General features: G+C 53.9%; 1 protein-coding gene across 1 annotated transcript in view; it reads right to left on the bottom strand.

The window, feature by feature from the left end:
- The window catches only part of SMAD6 (SMAD family member 6), a 37,257-nt gene extending 25,342 nt beyond the window's left edge, over window positions 1–11,915 (bottom strand). The window contains exons 1-3 of the mRNA XM_084213597.1: window positions 11,158–11,915; window positions 8,527–8,583; window positions 6,776–6,853 (exon numbers count right to left, since the gene is read on the bottom strand). Coding sequence (XP_084069723.1) covers window positions 6,776–6,853; window positions 8,527–8,583; window positions 11,158–11,914 — 892 coding nt within the window. The 5' untranslated portion in view covers window position 11,915. The remainder of the gene's footprint in view (window positions 1–6,775; window positions 6,854–8,526; window positions 8,584–11,157) is intronic.
- Window positions 11,916–18,282: the final 6,367 nt, after the last annotated feature.

Raw genomic sequence — 18,282 nt, 5'->3', positions numbered from 1 at the left:
AATTTCTTACTAAAAGCCAGCTCAAGCTCCCACACCACACAGCCCTTTTGGGTCTGAGCATCCTCCAGAGGTAAAATGCTGAGTTAGACCTTGGAGCCCAGGGAAGGAGGTGCCTTTGATGAAGAGCAAATCTCCAGACTTCAATGGCTCCGGTGAGCGCCACACATTTAATAAGTTATTTCCGTGGAAAACCTTGGTAACTCAGTTATGAATCAAGCCTATAAACACCTCTCACTCATCAAAGTGCCACAAAAAAATCTATTACTGGGACTGTGAACACAAGCCTCTCTCTACAGGTCCCCTATAAGAAGCCAAAATTCCTCCTTCAAAACATTCACCGTTTTCAAAGGTCATAAATACACTGTGTCCAGTATTCAGCAAATCCCTTTAAAAAGCAAAACACAGGCACAGGGAAAAAGGAAAGTTCAAACAAAGCTGGATCCATGGGATCCATGCTGCTTAAAGGACACAACCAGAGCTACATCAAAGGAACTTTTACTACCTAGAAAGTCGTATCCAACCCCTAATAGGGTGCAAGAATGTAACGTTTAGGCTACAAAGATTAAACTAATTTACTTTTAAGTAACTTGCTTACTTCCTGATGTTTCTTTTTTTAAAGAGTGATGCCTAGGTGCTCAGAGAAGTGAGGGATGTGATTATTCTGTGATTCCAGGCCAAGCATCATAACTACTCAATGAACCACAGACAAAAACACATTTTATCTGGGTCTTGTACTTTCTCCAAGAACTTCTAGGTTGCAAGCATCCAGGCTAGCTGTGAAAATCCATCCCAGTTCTAGGTAACAGAGGGAGAAAAAGCAACTTTCTCCTTCTCTGTTGGAATATACTGAGGACTTCAGAGTCTTGCCTCCAAGGGAACCATGCTCCCCAAACACTGCCCGTGAAACCTTCCCTTCAGGGCATCATCCTGCCTGAGTCCCTGGTGGAAAATTCTCCTCTGGGGCTCTGGATCTGTGTGTACACACAAACACAGAGGCATCATCTGCAGAGCAGCTTTCATCTCTGCATCAGGCACAGGGTTTTACCAATATTGGTCAGACCAACCTTCTCCCACCCTTGTGCAGCCTGTGCCACTCCAGGCAGATGGTCCCCAGGCTCTGGCAGCCAGTTTGGGTTTTCCCCTTCCTTTTCTGAACAAGGCCCAACTCCAGCTGCCCAGATTTTTTAGGGGCAGCTCTGACTGTGCTCATTTCTAAAGTGAGACTGTTGGGTGGTTTTAGCAACAAAGGGACAAAGGGACATTCTCCACCTCCCAGGCCAGGAGACACCTGCCCTCCTGCCAGGCTGGTTTGGGAGGCTGCTGCTCCTTGCTGCACAGGATGCAAAACCTCAGAGGAACCTTGATGCCCCTCCTCAGGAGACCTTCAGCACAAACCACCCCTTCCCACCTCCAGCAAATTCCTCAGTGATTCCTCAGCCTGTATGAAATTAATTTCCCCTCCCCACATCGCAGTCCTGGCTGAGCCCTGCACGACAGGCCCGTAACCTGTGGGGTATTTTGTACCAACAGCTGCCACTGGCTTTAGGAACACCTCTGCAGCTGCACAGGCACTGCCAGGGCCCCATGCCCTGCACAGATGGAGCCACCTCTCCACACAAGACACGGGGTATGTGGCACCACAAAGGTCCAGTGCCACCAAGGCATGGCCACCCAGCAGCTCTGGGACAGCTCAGGGCTCCAGCTCTTGGTTTGGTGGCCCAACATGAGTTATCCCACAGGGTTTTAATGGAAAAACAACCACATGCAGGTAATATCTCCCTCCAGCCTTGATGTAGGGTGCTTCTCTTCCACTGGCAAGTCATGTAACTTCTTAAAAAAATTTCTTAAATTGCTGCTTGCTCAATGCTCTAAACAGCTCCTTCATCTGCTCATGATTTTCTCAGGCAGAATACTCTCTGCTACCACCAGGATTTGGACACAATGAGGAGCCCAGCTGGCCCCAGAATCAATGATCCCTTCACCTTCTGCTCCAAAGGAAGGGCAGAACTCCAGGAGCTGCCACCTGAGCCCCCCTCCATGGCAAGCACAAACGGGATGTGGAAAAACCCCCGGCCCTCCATAAAGCCACAGGCTGCAGGGGGTTCATCACCACCCCAGACAGACATCTTTATGGAAAAGAAAGGAGCACTCCTCTGTCAGAGGGACAGCCCTGAAAGCCCAGGGAGCAGCTCCCAGAGCTTCCCCATCTTCCCCTTCAGGGATTAATCCATGATTCACCCCCCAGCTGGAGAAGCTGCCTTTGATGCCAGCCCCAGGCATGGCCAGAAGCTGAAGCCCCAGGGAGGGCAGGCTGCTGCTCTGAGGCTCTCCCATGGGGGTTCCAACATCCATGGCCATCCACAGCCAAGTGGGAAAAGCCTCCAGAGCGAGCAGAGAATTCCTCTCTGAAGCACACTGGAAAATAGATGCACTTTATTTCCCGTTGGCAAAGTGAAACTATGGAGGAAAGCTGTTTAATATAAAAACATCTGACAAAGCACCTCCAGGATGTATTTTTTTGCATCAAAGAAGTAGCTCTTGGCAACAGGCTCGTTCCTCCGACCAGGAGAGGTTTTTAGCCAAACCCTGATTGTTCTAGACTGCACAGGGAAAGACAAGCCAGCAAACCTACAGTTAAATATGAAAGAAAAAAGAAACCAAAACCATTACTGGCCCAAACAAACATCTGGCTGTGATTAAACTGGACGCACAGATATGTTGTGTCTTTTTAAAAGGATTTGTTTCTGCAGGAAGGGAGGGGGGAAGGGATGAAAAGGCTCCAGGGTGGTGCTGGGTCAGACCCAGCCCCCAGCCCAAAGCTGTCACTGAGCCTGTCCTCAAAACCCAACATTTCCCCCCAGAAGAAACTGCTGTCCCATTGCTGACAAAAATGCCCTTTTTTCTATTAACAGGTAATTCCAGAACCTCTCCCCCAGCCCGGAAAGGGCAATGTTTGCCCAGTTGCCACACACATCCGCCTGACAGATTTAATGGGCTTCTTTTTTTTTTTTTTCCTACTCCTAACACACAGGATCTTCATAAATTTCCTTGTTAGCATAAATCCTGCAGCCTGTTATTTCTGGGGGGGAGAGGAAGGGAGACGTTCACTTTCTCCATTCAGTGGGTTTTAAAATATGCTTCCTTAAGTTCATCCTAAATATTGCTGGAAGCAGAAAAAATCCTCTGGCTCTCGCCTGGAGCTGTGGCATCACCTCAGCAGGGCTGAGTCACCAGCTGGGAGGGATGCTCCTGCCTTCTTCCTCCCTTTGGTGGTACAGGGACCCTGCTCCCCAAATCCAATGCCCCCAGCCTCACCACTGCCCTGCAAAAACTGCCCCATCTTAAAAAGAAAAAACAATCAGAAATAATTTAAATAAGCTCCTGCCCATTCAGTCTGTTTTTCCTCTCTGTTAATTCTCAGCTTTTCTCCACCATCATCAGTCACCAAGCACAGGTCATCTCCACATGGAGCTCAGCACCTTCTGGACATCAGCAGAGCTGCTGGGAATAAATTCATGCCTGTGCTTCCACTTCCAGGTGGAAAACACCTTCCTGCTGCTTTGGAGCACAGACAGAATTCATCCCTCCTCCAGCAAACCACCAACTCAACATTTCTTCTTTAGGATGCCCATTTTCAGCTACACCCAGGTTCACCAGAGCTGAAACTCTTGGAGAATTTTAGCACATGGGAAAGTGATTTCAAAATTTTTTAAAAAACCAAAACAACTATTTTTGGAAAAAACAAACCAGCATCTTCCCTGGGGATGGTCAAGTCAGCACAGAGACCTACAGATGCAAGGCCACCTTTGCTCTCCCACCTGCCCTCCCCTATTTAAAGCCACCACTAACAAGAACTTTGCCCAACGCTCATCATGGGGCTTTTTCAACAGGAATGGGGCTATTCTATGGGTTTTAAGAAAAAGTCCTTCCCAGGGCCAGTGTGGGAGAGCCCTGTGTGGTTCAGAGGAAGGCAGGCAATCCCAGAGGCAGCTGCTCCATCCCACCCCATCCCCTGCAGAGGCTCAGCCCTCCACACGCCTGGCAAGTCTAACGGGTACAGCAGCTTCTTGGCATGTGCTGGAGGAGCCAAGTCTGAGGGGAAGGGAATAAAAAATTACTACAAATGTTCCACCAATTATGAGTCACGAGGCTGAGCTTTTGTTCCTGCCTTGCTGGATTTTGCCCTTTCCCTGGTATTTCCCCAGCCCCGCCGGGAGCCGCGGGGACGCCAGGACTGGCCAAGGCTCTGCTGGCTCCCAGGGGACAGACAGGCTCAGCCCAGGCCAGGGAACCACCTGGGCTTCAAATACAATCCCCAACCAGCAGGTTCTGCTCAGCTCTGCTCCCCAGGCAGAAATGAATCTAAGGAGGAAAAGATGGAGCCCCTCTTTGTGCTGAACGTGGCACTCACTGCCTGAGCTCAGGGGGAGGAAACTGCGGGGTCAGACTCCTCCGAGTGCCTTTTCCCACCAACCCAAATCTTCCCAGGCTGTTGCACCTCACTGGGAAAACAGGAGCACCCCCATTCCAAGGGAGAAGCTGTGGCTGGACACTGACCCTTGCACAAACAACTTTGTTCCAAGACCCAAATGCCCTGAACAGGAGATGAAGAGGGCTCTGGGGCATCATCCAGGGATCCAGGTCACATCCACCCAACCACCCACAGCTTGTGCTTCTGTTAGCACTGACTGCTCCTCTGAACTTTACAGTGAGCCTGCTACTTCTCTGAACACTTTCCCTCTTTTTAAGGGCAATATTATAGCCATGGAAGGAAGGTTCTACTTCAAAAAGAGGGTTTGTTATTTTTTTCAATTAACACATACGACAGAGATCATCTTTTGCCTTCACTCTAAAACCTCCTACTTAGAAGTTGATCAAGTAAAGGAGAAACAGGAGAAGAATGGTTCTCTTTGTTACACAAAATTGAATTTTGTGGCTTTAGTAGGAAAAGCCCTTTTGATGATCAAAGCTAGACCAATAAATAGCAGTGGCTTGATGCTAGACCCAAAATGTACTTGTTTTTGGAAGACAAGTTAAATGCACACTGAGTACACAAGAGGAAGCAGGGAAGACCATGTGCTTTGTGTATCACTCCCACAGACCTACACTTCAAGCAGAGCTATTAAATGAGTTGAAATGGAGAATAAACAAACTGAAATGTGGCAGGTAGACTGGAGCCTAAGTGGGTTTTTCCCTTGTACTTCCCCGTGATGACATGTATGGGTTAACTTCAGCAGGGCTCTTATCCTCTTTCAGCAATCCTGAGCACTGGGGAAAAATAAATCACCCAGCCCCAGACTCTTATTAAAAGTTACACCATTGGAAACAGCACAGGGGGAGAGGAGGGATCTGGTTTCAGCACAATCTCGGTCACATGTTATCATTATATTGTTCAAGGAAAAGTTAAAATCTCTCTTCTTTCCAGCAAACCCACCAGATGTCCCATAAAGACTGAGCCATGAGGGAAGCTAAACCATTACATCTTCAGGAACACCACTTTTCCAACTTAGCTGCTGTAATTAATGCCAATTATCAAGTTACAACAAAAGCCACGGGCACGGGGAGCTTTAGGGATGTGCATCCAGCCCTAGGAATGTTTGTGAGGAATTGCAAACACAAATTTATTAGAGCACAGGCTGAATGATCCCAGTCCTGCTATCAATTGTTCTCCTGCTCTGGACACTTGGCAGCACAACAAAAGCAGTGGGCCCAGCCACAGGGACACCTGAAAGGAGAAGGGGAAGGGAAAATCCCCTGAGGGCAGTGTGCCACCCTGCCATGATACAGACCCTGTGCTGGCTGAACACCCTCTGGGGCTGGGATCAGCCTAAGCATCCTGAGGAAAGCCCAAGTTCCACCAAACTGACCATGGACAAGGAAAGAAAATGAAGAGAAATGCCACAACCAAGGGACCAGCACCCCAAAGGTCCCCTCCAGCACCTCCCTTGAATCAGAGCATCCCCAAGTGAGCAGCACATCCCATCCACATGCTCAGCAATCCAGCCAGGAGCCTCAGAGTGTCCAAGCCCCACCCAGCTGCTGAAGGAGGCACGTGGGGCTCCACCAAACCCCACGTTTGTCTGCCTACATCCCAGCTCTCAGACCACGAACCAGGCAAAGAGATTAAACCTGGTCCTACAGCCAGGCCCCTCCTGTCACACACAGCCAGCCCCCAGCCCGGGGTGGGACAGAGATGTGGGATGTGCTGAGCCAAGGACAGCCCCAGCTCTACCTGCTGTCAGGAAAAACCACCCCAGGCCTTGCAGAGCCCCATTAAGTGAATGAAAGGTTGCAGGGTGGGGCAGAGCAAAAACCAGGACCTAATTAAGCCAAGCTTTGTTCGGGATCTTCAATGGCTCGGGAGCTGGGAGCCTGCTCATGAAAGCAGGGAGTGCAGCCCGGGGCCAGGGCCCAACAGGTAACACCAGCCCGACGGTCCCAGCAAGAACCTCCCCAGAGCAGCAGCTCTGCAAGGGCCCCGCTGCTCTGCCCTGGAAATGGGGAGGGCCACAGCCCCACAGCCTGGGATTCATCCTGGTGGCCTCCACACGGGACACACGTGGCCCTGTGGCCACCTCCAAACGTCCCCGCTCCCCCCACAAACAGCATCTTATCACAACACGCAGAGCACAGACTTCTCTGAAAAACCAACTCAGTAACTGCTCTTTGTCCTCCTCGCACAAGCCAAGAGCAGGAGCAGGACCCCGTCCCCTCCTGCTGTCCTGCCCCACCACCAGCCCCCCACGGAGGGGTGAAAGCACCAAGAGCCGCCAACCTGAGAAATCTCCGGGCGTGACGTTGGGAGAGTTTGTAGCCTCTGTTTCAGTGTAAGACAACGTGGAATCTGATAGATCTGGGGGGAAGAGAAAAAAAACAAAAAAACAAGCACTTTTAGTCCCGCTGCATTTGCCAGTGCTACGTGAGCACCCGTGGCTGCTGGGCTTCCCACCACCTCCCCAAGAGAGAAACTCCCCACAGAGCCAGAAAGCAGCCATTAACTTTGTAGCTCCACCAGGCAAATGCAAAGTTTGAATTGCCTCGACCACAAAAATAACTCCAGTTAAGTTGATCAAACAAGTAGGAACTTGGTGCTTACTGGATAAAGTTACATTAAGCCTCTAAACAAGTCAGAGTTACTATACTTAATTATCACCATTAAAATTCTTGAAGCTGTTTATTCTTGCTTCCTTCCTTCCTCTTTGCTGAAGCGAAGGAAACTTTGTTTTAACAAGTTAAGAGTCTTTGTTATTCTCTCTTGCTTACACCCCTCTAATTAAGTGCTCAACTGTTTGCTCACAGATTAACTATTATTTTTCCAATCAAACAAGCCAGTGAAGCAAATTTCAACCCCTGGCTGTTGTTTTAATAAAGTCACGTGTCGCTCACTATCATCTCTCCCTGCAGCACAAGCAGTTTCTAAAAGGAATTAACTTGGAAGGGGGAATGCAGGGAGGGACAACTCCTTTTTTTTTTTTTTTGCCTCCACACCTAACAAAAGAAAAAAAAGCCACCAGCAGCCAAGTTGGCCTTGGAGGCTGCTCTGGTCACAGCCCTGTGGCGATGAAGGAGCCGGGCACGGGGTGCACACACGGCTGAGCTGCTCCCAGGCCTTGGCAGGGGCAGCTCCTGCCTTCCCCCGGGGCTGGGTGGGACAGGCAGGCACTGCTGTCCCCTCCTACCCCTGCCAAACCCCGTCTGTCTCCTCTCTGTCCCTGCCCCATGGCAGCAAAAGCAGCTCCCCCCGGGCATTAACCCCAGTAAATCACTGACCACGGGATGAAGGCAGAAAGGCCCCAGCTGCACCAATCCCAGCAAGAGTGCCAAGAGGGATCTGGGATTCCTCCCTTCCCTCCCATGCTCCCAGGTCTCTGCTTCCCATTTAACTGCACAAGAAGCAGGGCTGAGAAAGGATGGTGAGGATGGCAGCTCAAAGCACCTCCAGGCCAGTGTGCAGCACACAGGACCAGGATCCAAGGCTGCCAGCACCCAGCATCCTGCACTCCACACCCAGCCTAGCCATCCCAAAGCTGCTCTCACCAACCCTGCCTGGAAAACCTCTTATAATTCCCCAGGAGAGGTGACACCCCGCTCAGAAATGACACAGCATCGAGTTTCAAAGACTTTCCATCTCTTTGTAAGGAGCGGAGGAAGGATAATAGCTGGTTCCTCCTTGGAGCAGCACAGCCAGGCCTTTATGGAAATGGCACCCAGGAGCTCCCACTCCCGCAGATTACACACGCAGACAAAACATGACGTCTGGTAACCTTTCATTACGCCTTCATTAAAAATAGAGCTTCATATTATTTTGGAAAATATGCATGTGTCTACACGGTAATTTGGTAGGATAAACTGGCATCCATTTACTTCTTAAAACTTGTCAGCTGATGCTTGCTCAGAAATAATGAGCAGCCATAAAACCCCGACTTGTTGGCTTTTGCCTGGCGTGCCAGGCAGGGCTGTCTCAGAACCAGCACCGGGGCTGCACCATGAAAGAGCTCCCCGGAGATCAAGAGACAAAACACGTACCCAGTGGCTTTTGCTCATCATTAGGAGACAGCCGAGAGTAGGGAGGTGGTGGAGACTCTGGAAAAACAAAACTTCAGGTTAGTGCTGTGTTCAGTTTATCAACAAACCCTCTCGCTTTCTCTTTTGGGGTAGGAGGAACTCTTTCAAGGTTATAAACACCCAGTGGAAAACAAAACACTTGGAAGCGACTGGAGACCAGGGTTTCCCTTATTTTTGAACAATGGGAGTGCTGCACCCCTCTGCCCCACAACTGTGCCTGGACACCCACAGAATGAGTCGCACAAAACACCAAATTGCTCCCCAGGAACCCCATTTCCATCATCTGCACTGTGAGACAACCTTCCACGGGTGACTCCAACACACAGGGCTTGACAAGTGCTCCCCAAACACTTCACAAGCACTGGAAAGAAGGATTGGGTGGTGAGAAGGCTCCTCTTGGCACACAGGGCTGGCACCAGAGCCGGGCTGGCTTCAGCCACCAAGCCACCCCAAAAGGCTTCGGCACTAAAGTGGCTCAGGAGCAGAGACCACCATGATCCCCCTCACCCTGAATCCACCCCACAAAGCTCCCGAGCTCGGCTTTAAGCAGCAGGATTGAGCAGCCACGTGCTCCAAGTCCAGCAGGTCCTCAGAGGTGCTTTGCTGGACCAGGTCATTCAACCATTCTCACTGTTCTTGGAAGGGTCAAGACCACAGGGAAACTCCAGGCCCTGATTACAGGGGTTTCTTTTCCCCCCTCCATAGTAGGGCAGTGATGTTTCTTGAATTGTAATTTGCCAAAACCGAGTGTGCAGTCAGCTGGGCTGTATCAGCATTGAGCAGGCACGGACTCCAGTGAGAAATTGCTCTGTGAAGTCCATCAGTGGCACCAACCGACCCCAGAGCAGGGAAACACGGGAGGGCTCCTCAGCCCCCACCCAGACGTGGGAGCACCCAGCAGCAAGTGCAGCTCAGCCCGGCTGGGCTCCCCAAAAAGCACAAAAGCAGCTCAGCATCCCCCGTGTGATGGTTCTGGGGTCACCTACTGCTTCTCACAAAAGCTTCCCCATTCCCCCTAAGGGAGCAGGGTGCTCTTCTCACAGGGTGCTATAAATCCTAAAATACATAAAAATAAAGGTGCTGATGTGCCCATGTGGAGGTAACCGCCAGACCTGGCTGTGCTGGTCCCACTCCAGACCTGCTGTCACCAGGGACTCGTTGGAAGCACCCCAGAACTTTCACACCCCACAGCAAGCCGGGTGGGAAACGCCAACAGGATGATCCCTGTAGGGAGCCACTTGTGGAAAAAGGGCATCAAGGCTTTCTCCTGGCTCCTGTTACCAGCGCCCAGCCGGCGCGGGTGGGGTCCTGGCACAGTCACCCGTTATCAAGGTGATAAGAGCCACTTGATAACAGCTCTGCTTTCTACTACTCCCAGCACAGGGCTGGCAGCCGCTCACCGCTGGGAAAACCACCACGGCTGCAGGAAAGACACGGGGAAACTTCTCCCGTTTCTACAAGAAATGCCCCGTTCCTAAAAACGCAGCTCAGCTCCAGCTGGAGTAAAAAAGCTGCCTCCAGCCTCTAGCGACCTTCGGGAGAAGCACGCCCAGAATAGAAGTTTCTTTGAAAGAAGTGATGCAAAGCGAGGCAGGAGCCCAGATTGCAACAGAAATAATAAAATCAAAGTTCTTGCCAAAAAAAGGGACAGTCAGCATAGAATCATACGATGGTTTGGGTAGGAAGGGACCTTAAAAATCATCTCATTCCACCTCTGCCAGGGGCAGGGACACCTTCAGCTATCCCAGGCTGCTCAAAGCCCCATCCAGGCTGGCCTTGGGCACTTCCAGGGATCCAGGGGCAGCCCCAGCTTCTCCGGGCACCCTGCGCCAGGGCCTGCCCACCCTCCCAGGAAAGAATTCCTGCCCAATATCCCACCTAACCCTGCCCTCTGGCAGTGGGAATCCAGCTGTCCATTTTCATTACAGTTTTTGTACAGCCTATTAAATATTATTTCCATTTCTGCACCTCAGACTCCAACATGTCTCTGCTCCATGTAACCATTCCCTGCTGACATGGACACACGATCGAGTATTGCTGGAAAAAAACCAAAAAACCCTCAACAAGCCCAAACCCACGCCTTGAAAACGCTCATCTCTGCCCACCGTAAAATAAAAGAAAAAAAAAGAAGCCCTCGAGAATTGCAAGAGCCCCCGATATCCCCGCGGGTCCGGGGATGCCCGCGGCGGGGACATCCCCGCAGCCCCCCCGAAGCGCCTGCGGCTTTAAGCCGGCGGCGGTGACCGCCCGGCTCCGATACGAGCGAGCCAGGCTGGCGCCAGCGGGATGGAGCCGCCGATTATCGCCCGTCCGGCTCCCGGAGAGCGGGGAAACTCCGCGGGAAGGGGAAAAAACCAATAAAGAGAAAGGGCTTTTTACGCACAACTGGAACCGCTGGTTCCCAGGGAGGGGGGATGCCCGCCGGGGACCCCGGAGCAGGCGCGTCCCCCCGGGGCATCCCCGCAACACCGCGGGGCCGGGGCAGCGCTGCCCACGAGGGTTCGGATAAACCCGGCAAGGGGTCAGAAACCCCGAACCCCCAAATCTGTGCGTGTTTGTACCGGGGGGGGGACCCAACTCGCCGCTGCTCACCTGGCCCACAGAGGCGGCTGAAGTGGTAGGGGTTGCAGCAGACCGTGGGTCCGTCGGCGACGCCGAAGCTCTGGCACTCGCACAGGGGCTTCAGCTCGGCGGGGTGCTGCAGGTCGGGCCAGCGGAACAGCTTGCCCAGGAGGAGGTGCGGGGGCGCCGCCAGGCCCCCCAGGCGCACCTCGGTGCGGGCCACCAGGACGCAGCCGCCGGGCATCCCCCCGCGGGACTCCACCGCCTCCAGCAGGCTGTCCAGCGAGCGCTCCTTCAGCCGCTTCAGCAGCGAGTAGGTGACGGCCTTCAGCTCCTGCTCCAGCAGCAGCAGCCGCGCCCGCGCCTCCCGGCCCCGCCGCTCCGGGGAGCCGCCGTCGGCCGCGCCGTCGGGGCCGGGGGCGGCGGCGGCGGGAGGTTGGGGGCCGCCCGGCTCCCGCTCCGAGAAGAGGCAGCAGGTCACGGTCCGGCCGTCGCTCTCCGGCGCGGAGCCGGGGGCGCGGAGCCGGGCCCCGCGCCGCTCCGCCATGGGGTCCCCGCGCGGCGCCGCCTCGCCCGCCGCCTCGCGCCGCTCCTCCGCCTCCCGCAGCAGCAGGCTGCGCGCTACCGCGCGGAGCTCCACCGAGGGGCTTTTCTCCGCGATCTTGCAGCTGCCGGTGGCTCCGAGGTCGTGGCCGCTCCTGGCGCTCCCATCTCCGCCGTCCCTGTCCGGAATGACGCGGCTCCTCCAAAGTCGCCGCACCAGCCCTGAGCGTTTGGACCTGAACATACGACCCGCGGGCGGCCGGGGGTCGCGTCGCTCTCCGCCGCCCCCCGCCCTCCTCCGCGGGGCTCCTCGCTCCGCCGCCGGCTCTATCTCATCGCAGCCCCGGAGCAGCCCGGACTCCCCGCGGCGCTGCTGCCCAGCGGATCTCCGACGGCCCGCGGCGGGGCCGCACCATGGGGGGGGCGGCGGGGCGGCGCGGGCATAGACGGCGCCGCGGGGGCCGCTCCCGTGGCGGCGCTGGGGCTCGGGCGCGCCGCGCCGTGCCCTACATCGGCTGCCAACGCGGGGCCGGGCGGGGAGCGGCGGGGGCGAGGGCCGGGGGGAGCCCGGGGCAGCGCTCGGCTGCGCCCCGCGGCCGCTCCACCATACAAGGTGGGGAGGAGCGGGGAAGCGCGCTCGGCGCGGGGGTGCCGCCCGGCGGGGAACCGGCGCCGGGGGCCGCTCGGAGGCGTCGGATCCCTTCAGCCAAAAATAGTATTAAAAAAAAAAATTATTAAAAAAAAAAAGAGAAAAAAAATTAAATCAGGCGAAGAAGCAGCAGCAGCAGAGCCCGCAGCGCAGGCCGGTTGTCAGCGCGTCCCTTGTCCGCATCGCAGGGCGCGGCCCCGGTCCGGCGGGTCCCCGCGCTCCGTGCGCGGCTCCCGGGGCCGCCGCCGCCGCCCGCTCGCGCCCGCCCGCCCCTCGCCGGCTTTTGTGTGGCCGGGGCGCGCGCGCGGGGCCCCTCGCGAGCGGCGCCGCCATTGGCTGCCGCCCATCATGTGCCAGTCTAGACACTCCGGCGGCTCCGCGCGGCACCGGCCCTTGCGCAAACACCGGCTCGGGTTTCCGACCGCTTAAAGCGCCCCGCGCCCCGCGCCGCCCCGCGCCCGCCCGCCGCCGGCTCCGCGCGGGCCCGCGCTGCCGGCGGGCGGGATGAGGGGGGGGTCGTCCCGCGGGGAGCGGCGGAGCGGGGCGGGGGGGGTGGGCGAGCGCGGCGCGGTGAAAGTAGGTCACGGCAGCGCGGGGGTTAACGCGCCCCCCCGCGGGCCGCGCGCCGGACACACCCCCGCGATGTATCAACTTGTCCGCCGTGGCAAAAGTTCAGGCCCGGCGCGCTCCCATTGGCCCGCGGCCGCGTGACGCGCGGCGCCGCCGCCTCCCATTGGCCGGCGCGCGGCGCGGGCCCCGCCCCGCCCGCAGCCCGGCGCGGCCGTGAATGAACGGCGGCCCCGGGGCCGCGCGGTCCCCGCGCCCGCCGCCGCCACCGCGGGGCCGGGGAGCGGGGAACGAACGGGGAACGAACGGGGGAACGAGGGCACGGGGACCGCCCGGGCCACCAGCAGCGCTGCTGGGACCGGGGGGAGCTGCGGCATCGTGTCCCGCCCCACGGCGACACCGTGCCCGTGGGGAGCGGCACCCCGGGTTTGGGACCCACCCCAAATAACCCTTCCCCGAATACAGAATAAATAAATAATTCCCTATAAAACTGCCATTCCCGCACGCCCAGGGAAGCGAGTCCCGGGAGCAGGACGGCTTTGCCCATCCTCGCTCCATCCCAGGGATGCGGGAAAGTTTCCCCACCCTGGGATGGATCGGTGGGAACCTGCCGGAGGAAAAGCTTGGGGGCAGCCTGAAGGCTTCGCTAATGAGCAAAAATTAATCTGGGTAATTAATTCCCCAACAGTTGATCAGTTAAGGGAAAAACACCCAAAACCAAGTAAATGAAATTATTTCTACCAACAGAACAGGCAACCTGAATGTTCATAGCTTTTCTCTTGAACTCTTTTTGGTGGCTTTTTCCATACCCGAAGGCTTCTGTCCAAATTTCTGTCCACATTTCTCCAAAGCTGCCCTAATCCACACAAGAACATAATTTTAATCTACTGGATGAAGACTACCTTTTTCTTTTTTTTTTTTTTTTTTTTTTACAGCATACCTAATCAGTGCAGGATCCAATACTCCATTTAAAATCCATAGCTGTGTGCCACCAATGTTTGTCCCAATATAAGCACAGAATGTAAATAGGTATTTTGATTTTGGGGTCACTTCTGCCCCTTCTGACCTGTAGGACCAGGGGCAAAGCTGCTTTTCCCCTGCCATTTTGGGGTGGGGTTTAGGAAATGTGCAGCTTGCTTGGTTAAGGATGCAAAAACTCCTACAAAACCGGTGAGGGACTTGCTGCCATGTTTCACACCTGAGCCATGGTTTGGGCTGAAGTCACCCAACACCCCACTGTGGGAGGGAAATGCCTTTTTTTCACAGTGAAAAGGCACAAAAGAGGTAAAAAAAAAAAAAAAAAAAAAAATCAGCTTCAGACATTGAAGTAGAAACTGGGATTTCCTGGATCTCATGGAATCATGGTTTGGGTTGGAAGGGACCTTAAAACCCATTTGGTTTCACCCCTTACCCATTTGGTTTCACCCCTTACCATGGGCAGGGACACCTTCCACTGTTCCAGGTTGCTCCAAGCCCTCTCCAACCTGGTTTTGGACACTTTCAGGGATGGATCTCCAACCCTGGTGGGATCCCTGCCCATCCTGAGGCTGCTCCAGAGAGGTCCCAACCCTTGTCTGAGATCCCCACGGATCACCCTGCCCTGTGTGACCCCAGGATTCACCTCCCTAAATGCAGCTGATGCTTTTCTTCCCACCACTGTCTTTCCAAGCTGTCACCCAAATTACAATATGTCCCAAATGTGCAATTACCAGCATTTAAATACATATAAATCTTAAATATAGCACTGCTAGAGCTAAGAATAGGTTATTATTGCAACCAGCGACGTCTCAGTGCTCATCCAAGCTCTGTAATCACGGAGTGTGCAATATGGCAGCAAGAACAATGGGGCTTTGATGGGCTCAGGAGCAGCCCAGCATCTCCACGGGCACAGGTATGCAGGAGCAGCCCCATCGCACGGGAATGCCATCCATCCCAGCCCTCAACAACAGCACATTGTTCCTCTTCCTGCCCCGACGTGGGCAGCCACAACAGAGCCCTCGATTGTGCCCGCCACAATGCACCTACAATTGATAGTAATGGTGGTCATTAAAGGATTGCTAGTGATTAACAGCAATGTCCTCTCTCACTGGCTTTTATTTTAAACCCCCCCCCCCCTTTTTTTTTTTTGCCTGTCATAATAACAAACATTCCTGGGAGATGCTCTGGAACACATCCTATAGGTCTTGGCAGGGAAGCTGGAGAGAAGCTTTTGAAAGCCTGCCAGTGTTATCTGACATGAATCTCCCAGGTATGACAGAAAGCCAAATCCTCCTGGGTCCAAGAGGACTGTGGGTGGCCAGGAGGGCACCAACCTCTTCCCAAAGCCAAACTGCAGCTGGGATGGGGAAAAAAGGGGAACAGGACCAGCCCTGACATTGCCAGCCCCCTCAAAAGAATTAGCAGAGCCCAAACCCTGACTGTGGAACTCCAGGTGTTCCATAAGGAAAATTAATATCATCGCTTTCTGCTTCTTTTTTTATTAATCTCGAGTATTTGATGCATTCCTGATCAAAAAGAAGAACACAGGGGCTAAAACACAAAATGAAGAATTGACACTTAAATAATGTTGTAGGAGTTCGACTTGTAGGTTGTTTAAATGCCTTGAAAATGGGGGGCAGATGGGGACCCCCACGGGGTGGGGAGGGTTGGGGGACAGATTGAACCCTCTTTTTCCCCCAGGAATGGGGGCTCAGAGTGTCTGAGCCCAACCAGAGAAAGCACCACAAACCTGCTGCGCCAGAGCCAGGGGCTCTGCCAAAAACTAAAATGCCTCATAAAATCCTGCTGGTTTTTCTGGAAGCTGATTTTGAAAGGAACCAGAGAAAAAAGGTTTTGACAACATCAGAATGTCCCGTTTCCTTTGTTTTCATGACATTGCCATGATTTTCCAGCTCAAACTGACTTTTCATTTTGCTCTTGCAAATGTTATACCCTGTGTGGTAACACACTGTGATAGGACCTTGGCCCCTCTTCAAAATGGAAAAAGCTAAAATCAAAATGAGGCATTTTGATAAATCCAAAGTATTAAAAAATTGATGTTTGAAGAGTTTTCCTCCACAGAGAACTTCCCAACTGCTGGACTTCACACTCCCAGACCCCCCTGCTATCTTGAAACCCTTTGTGCACAGATGTGATCTCACCTCAGCACCTCAGGATGTGCCCCCAACCTGGAGGAGCAGCAGCCTTGGCAAAACACTTCCCATGGGATGTAACCACACTTTCCCAACCCTCCTGGGGCATAAAATCCTGCAATGGTTTGGTTTGGAAGGGACATTAAAGCTCATCCAGTGTCACCCCTGCCATGGCAGGGACCCTTCCACTGTCCCAGCTGCTCCCAGCCCCATCCAGCCTGGCCTTGGGCACTGCCAGGGATCCAGGGGCAGCCACAGCTGCTCTGGGCACCCTGTGCCAGGGCCTGCCCACCCTGCCAGGGAACAATTCCTAATTCCCAATATCCCATCCATCCCTGCCCTCTGGCTGTGGGAGCCATTCCCTGGGTTCTGTCCCTCTGTCCCTTGTCCCCAGTCCCTCTCCATCTCTCCTGGAGCCCCTTCAGGCTCTGGAAGGGTCTCTAAGATTTCCCTGGAGCCTTCTCTTCTCCAGGTGAACATTCCCAGCTCTCCCAGCCTGGCTCTGGAGCAGAGGTGCAGCATCACCCTCAGCCTTGTCCTGATGTGTGGGGACATCAGTGCAGGAGCCTCTGCCTGGCCAGGGAATGCCCAGGTGGGTGCACTGACATCCCAGCCCAGCGGCCAGCTCTGCTCTGGCACCTTTCCTCCAAGTGGGATCCAAGTTTCTCCATCCATCCATCCATCCATCCATCCATCCATCCATCCATCCATCCATGCATGCATCCATCCATCATCCATCCATCCATCCATCCATCCATCCATCCATCCATCCATCCCTCCATCCATGCATGCATGCATGCATCCATCCATCATCCATCCATCCATCCATCCATCCATCCATCATCCATCCCTCCATCCATCCATCATCCATCCCTCCATCCATCCATCCATCCATCCATCCATCCATCCATCCATCCATCCCTCCATCCATCATCCATCCATCCATCATCCATCCATCCATCCATCCATCCATCATCCATCCATCCATCCATCCATCCATCCATCATCCATCCATCATCCATCCATCCATCATCCATCCATCCATCCATCCATCCATCCATCCATCCATCCATCCATCATCCATCCATCATCCATCCATCCATCATCCATCCATCCATCCATCCATCCATCCATCCATCCATCCATCCATCCCTCCATCCATCCATCCATCCATCCATCCATCCATCCATCATCCATCCCTCCATCCATCCATCATCCATCCATCCCATCCAAATCCCACCATGGCCCTATGCTGGGGCTGCATCTGCTGCCCGTGGGGGTGAATTGGGGCCAAATCAGCCAAATTGCTTAGGGAGGGACTGAAATTAAATATCCTCCAATATTCATCACCATTGGGAAGAAGAAAAAAGAGGCAGAATCTGTCAGGACGTGGCCAAAGGCTGCGTTTCAGCAGGGATCCATGTGAACGGGTTAATGGGAGCTGCACAAGGCAGGAGCTGCTGAGTTTCCAGGCTTTTCAAGGCCCTTCCCACGAGTATCTGCTGTGGGTGGGGACAAGCTGACTCACAGTTTCCAGGGCTGTAGTAACATTTCAACACCCCGGCGCTCCAGCCTTGGGGACTGATGGCAAAGAGCACATTCCCAGCAGAGTGGTTGGGAAGCTTTATGACAAAATGTTTTCTTGGGTCAGAAAATGTCACTTTGGCAAAACCAGAATTTTTTTTTTTTTTTTTGCTTTTTGGTAGCAAAGTACCAGTTTCCACGAAATGTTGCTTGGAATGGTTTTCTGGGAGCAAGCCTGGATTTCTAGTCAATCCCACAGAGGTAAAGTCATCTCCCCAGAGGTCCTCGGGGTGGGTGGTGGCATCCATCCGTGGTGGTCCCCATCCCAGGAAAGGTCCCTTGCTTGCAGCAGGGACGTGGATTCTTTAAATCCCTTCTAGGTGGAGGGAGGCCAAATTGTAAAAACTAATTAAGCAGTTACTGAGGGAGAAAGAGTCTGACTTTAGCACTGGAGATGAGAGGCCTGATCTGAGATAGGAGAATTGGGTTCAGTTCCCTGGTTTGGCTCATGACAAACAAGGATTGAACCACAAGTCAGGCCAGTGCCACGAGTACAGGATTATCCCCTGTGCTGCTGCTTTCATTTTTAGGAAAACAAACTCAAGGCATCCCAGAAAAGCCCTGCTGCAGTCCAAGGAAAGCATTGGTGTCTCCGGTTTTGCAGCACAGGAAGAGTGAGTGCCTCCATCCAAACACAATGCCAGCCTCCACAGAGAGAAAAGGGGGGCTTTTCTCCTCAAT

The sequence above is a fragment of the Fringilla coelebs genome (genome assembly GCF_963513975.1).
Source record: "Fringilla coelebs genome assembly, chromosome: 12".
Lineage (NCBI taxonomy): Eukaryota > Metazoa > Chordata > Aves > Passeriformes > Fringillidae > Fringilla > Fringilla coelebs.
This window is presented reverse-complemented; position numbering and strand designations above follow the sequence as displayed.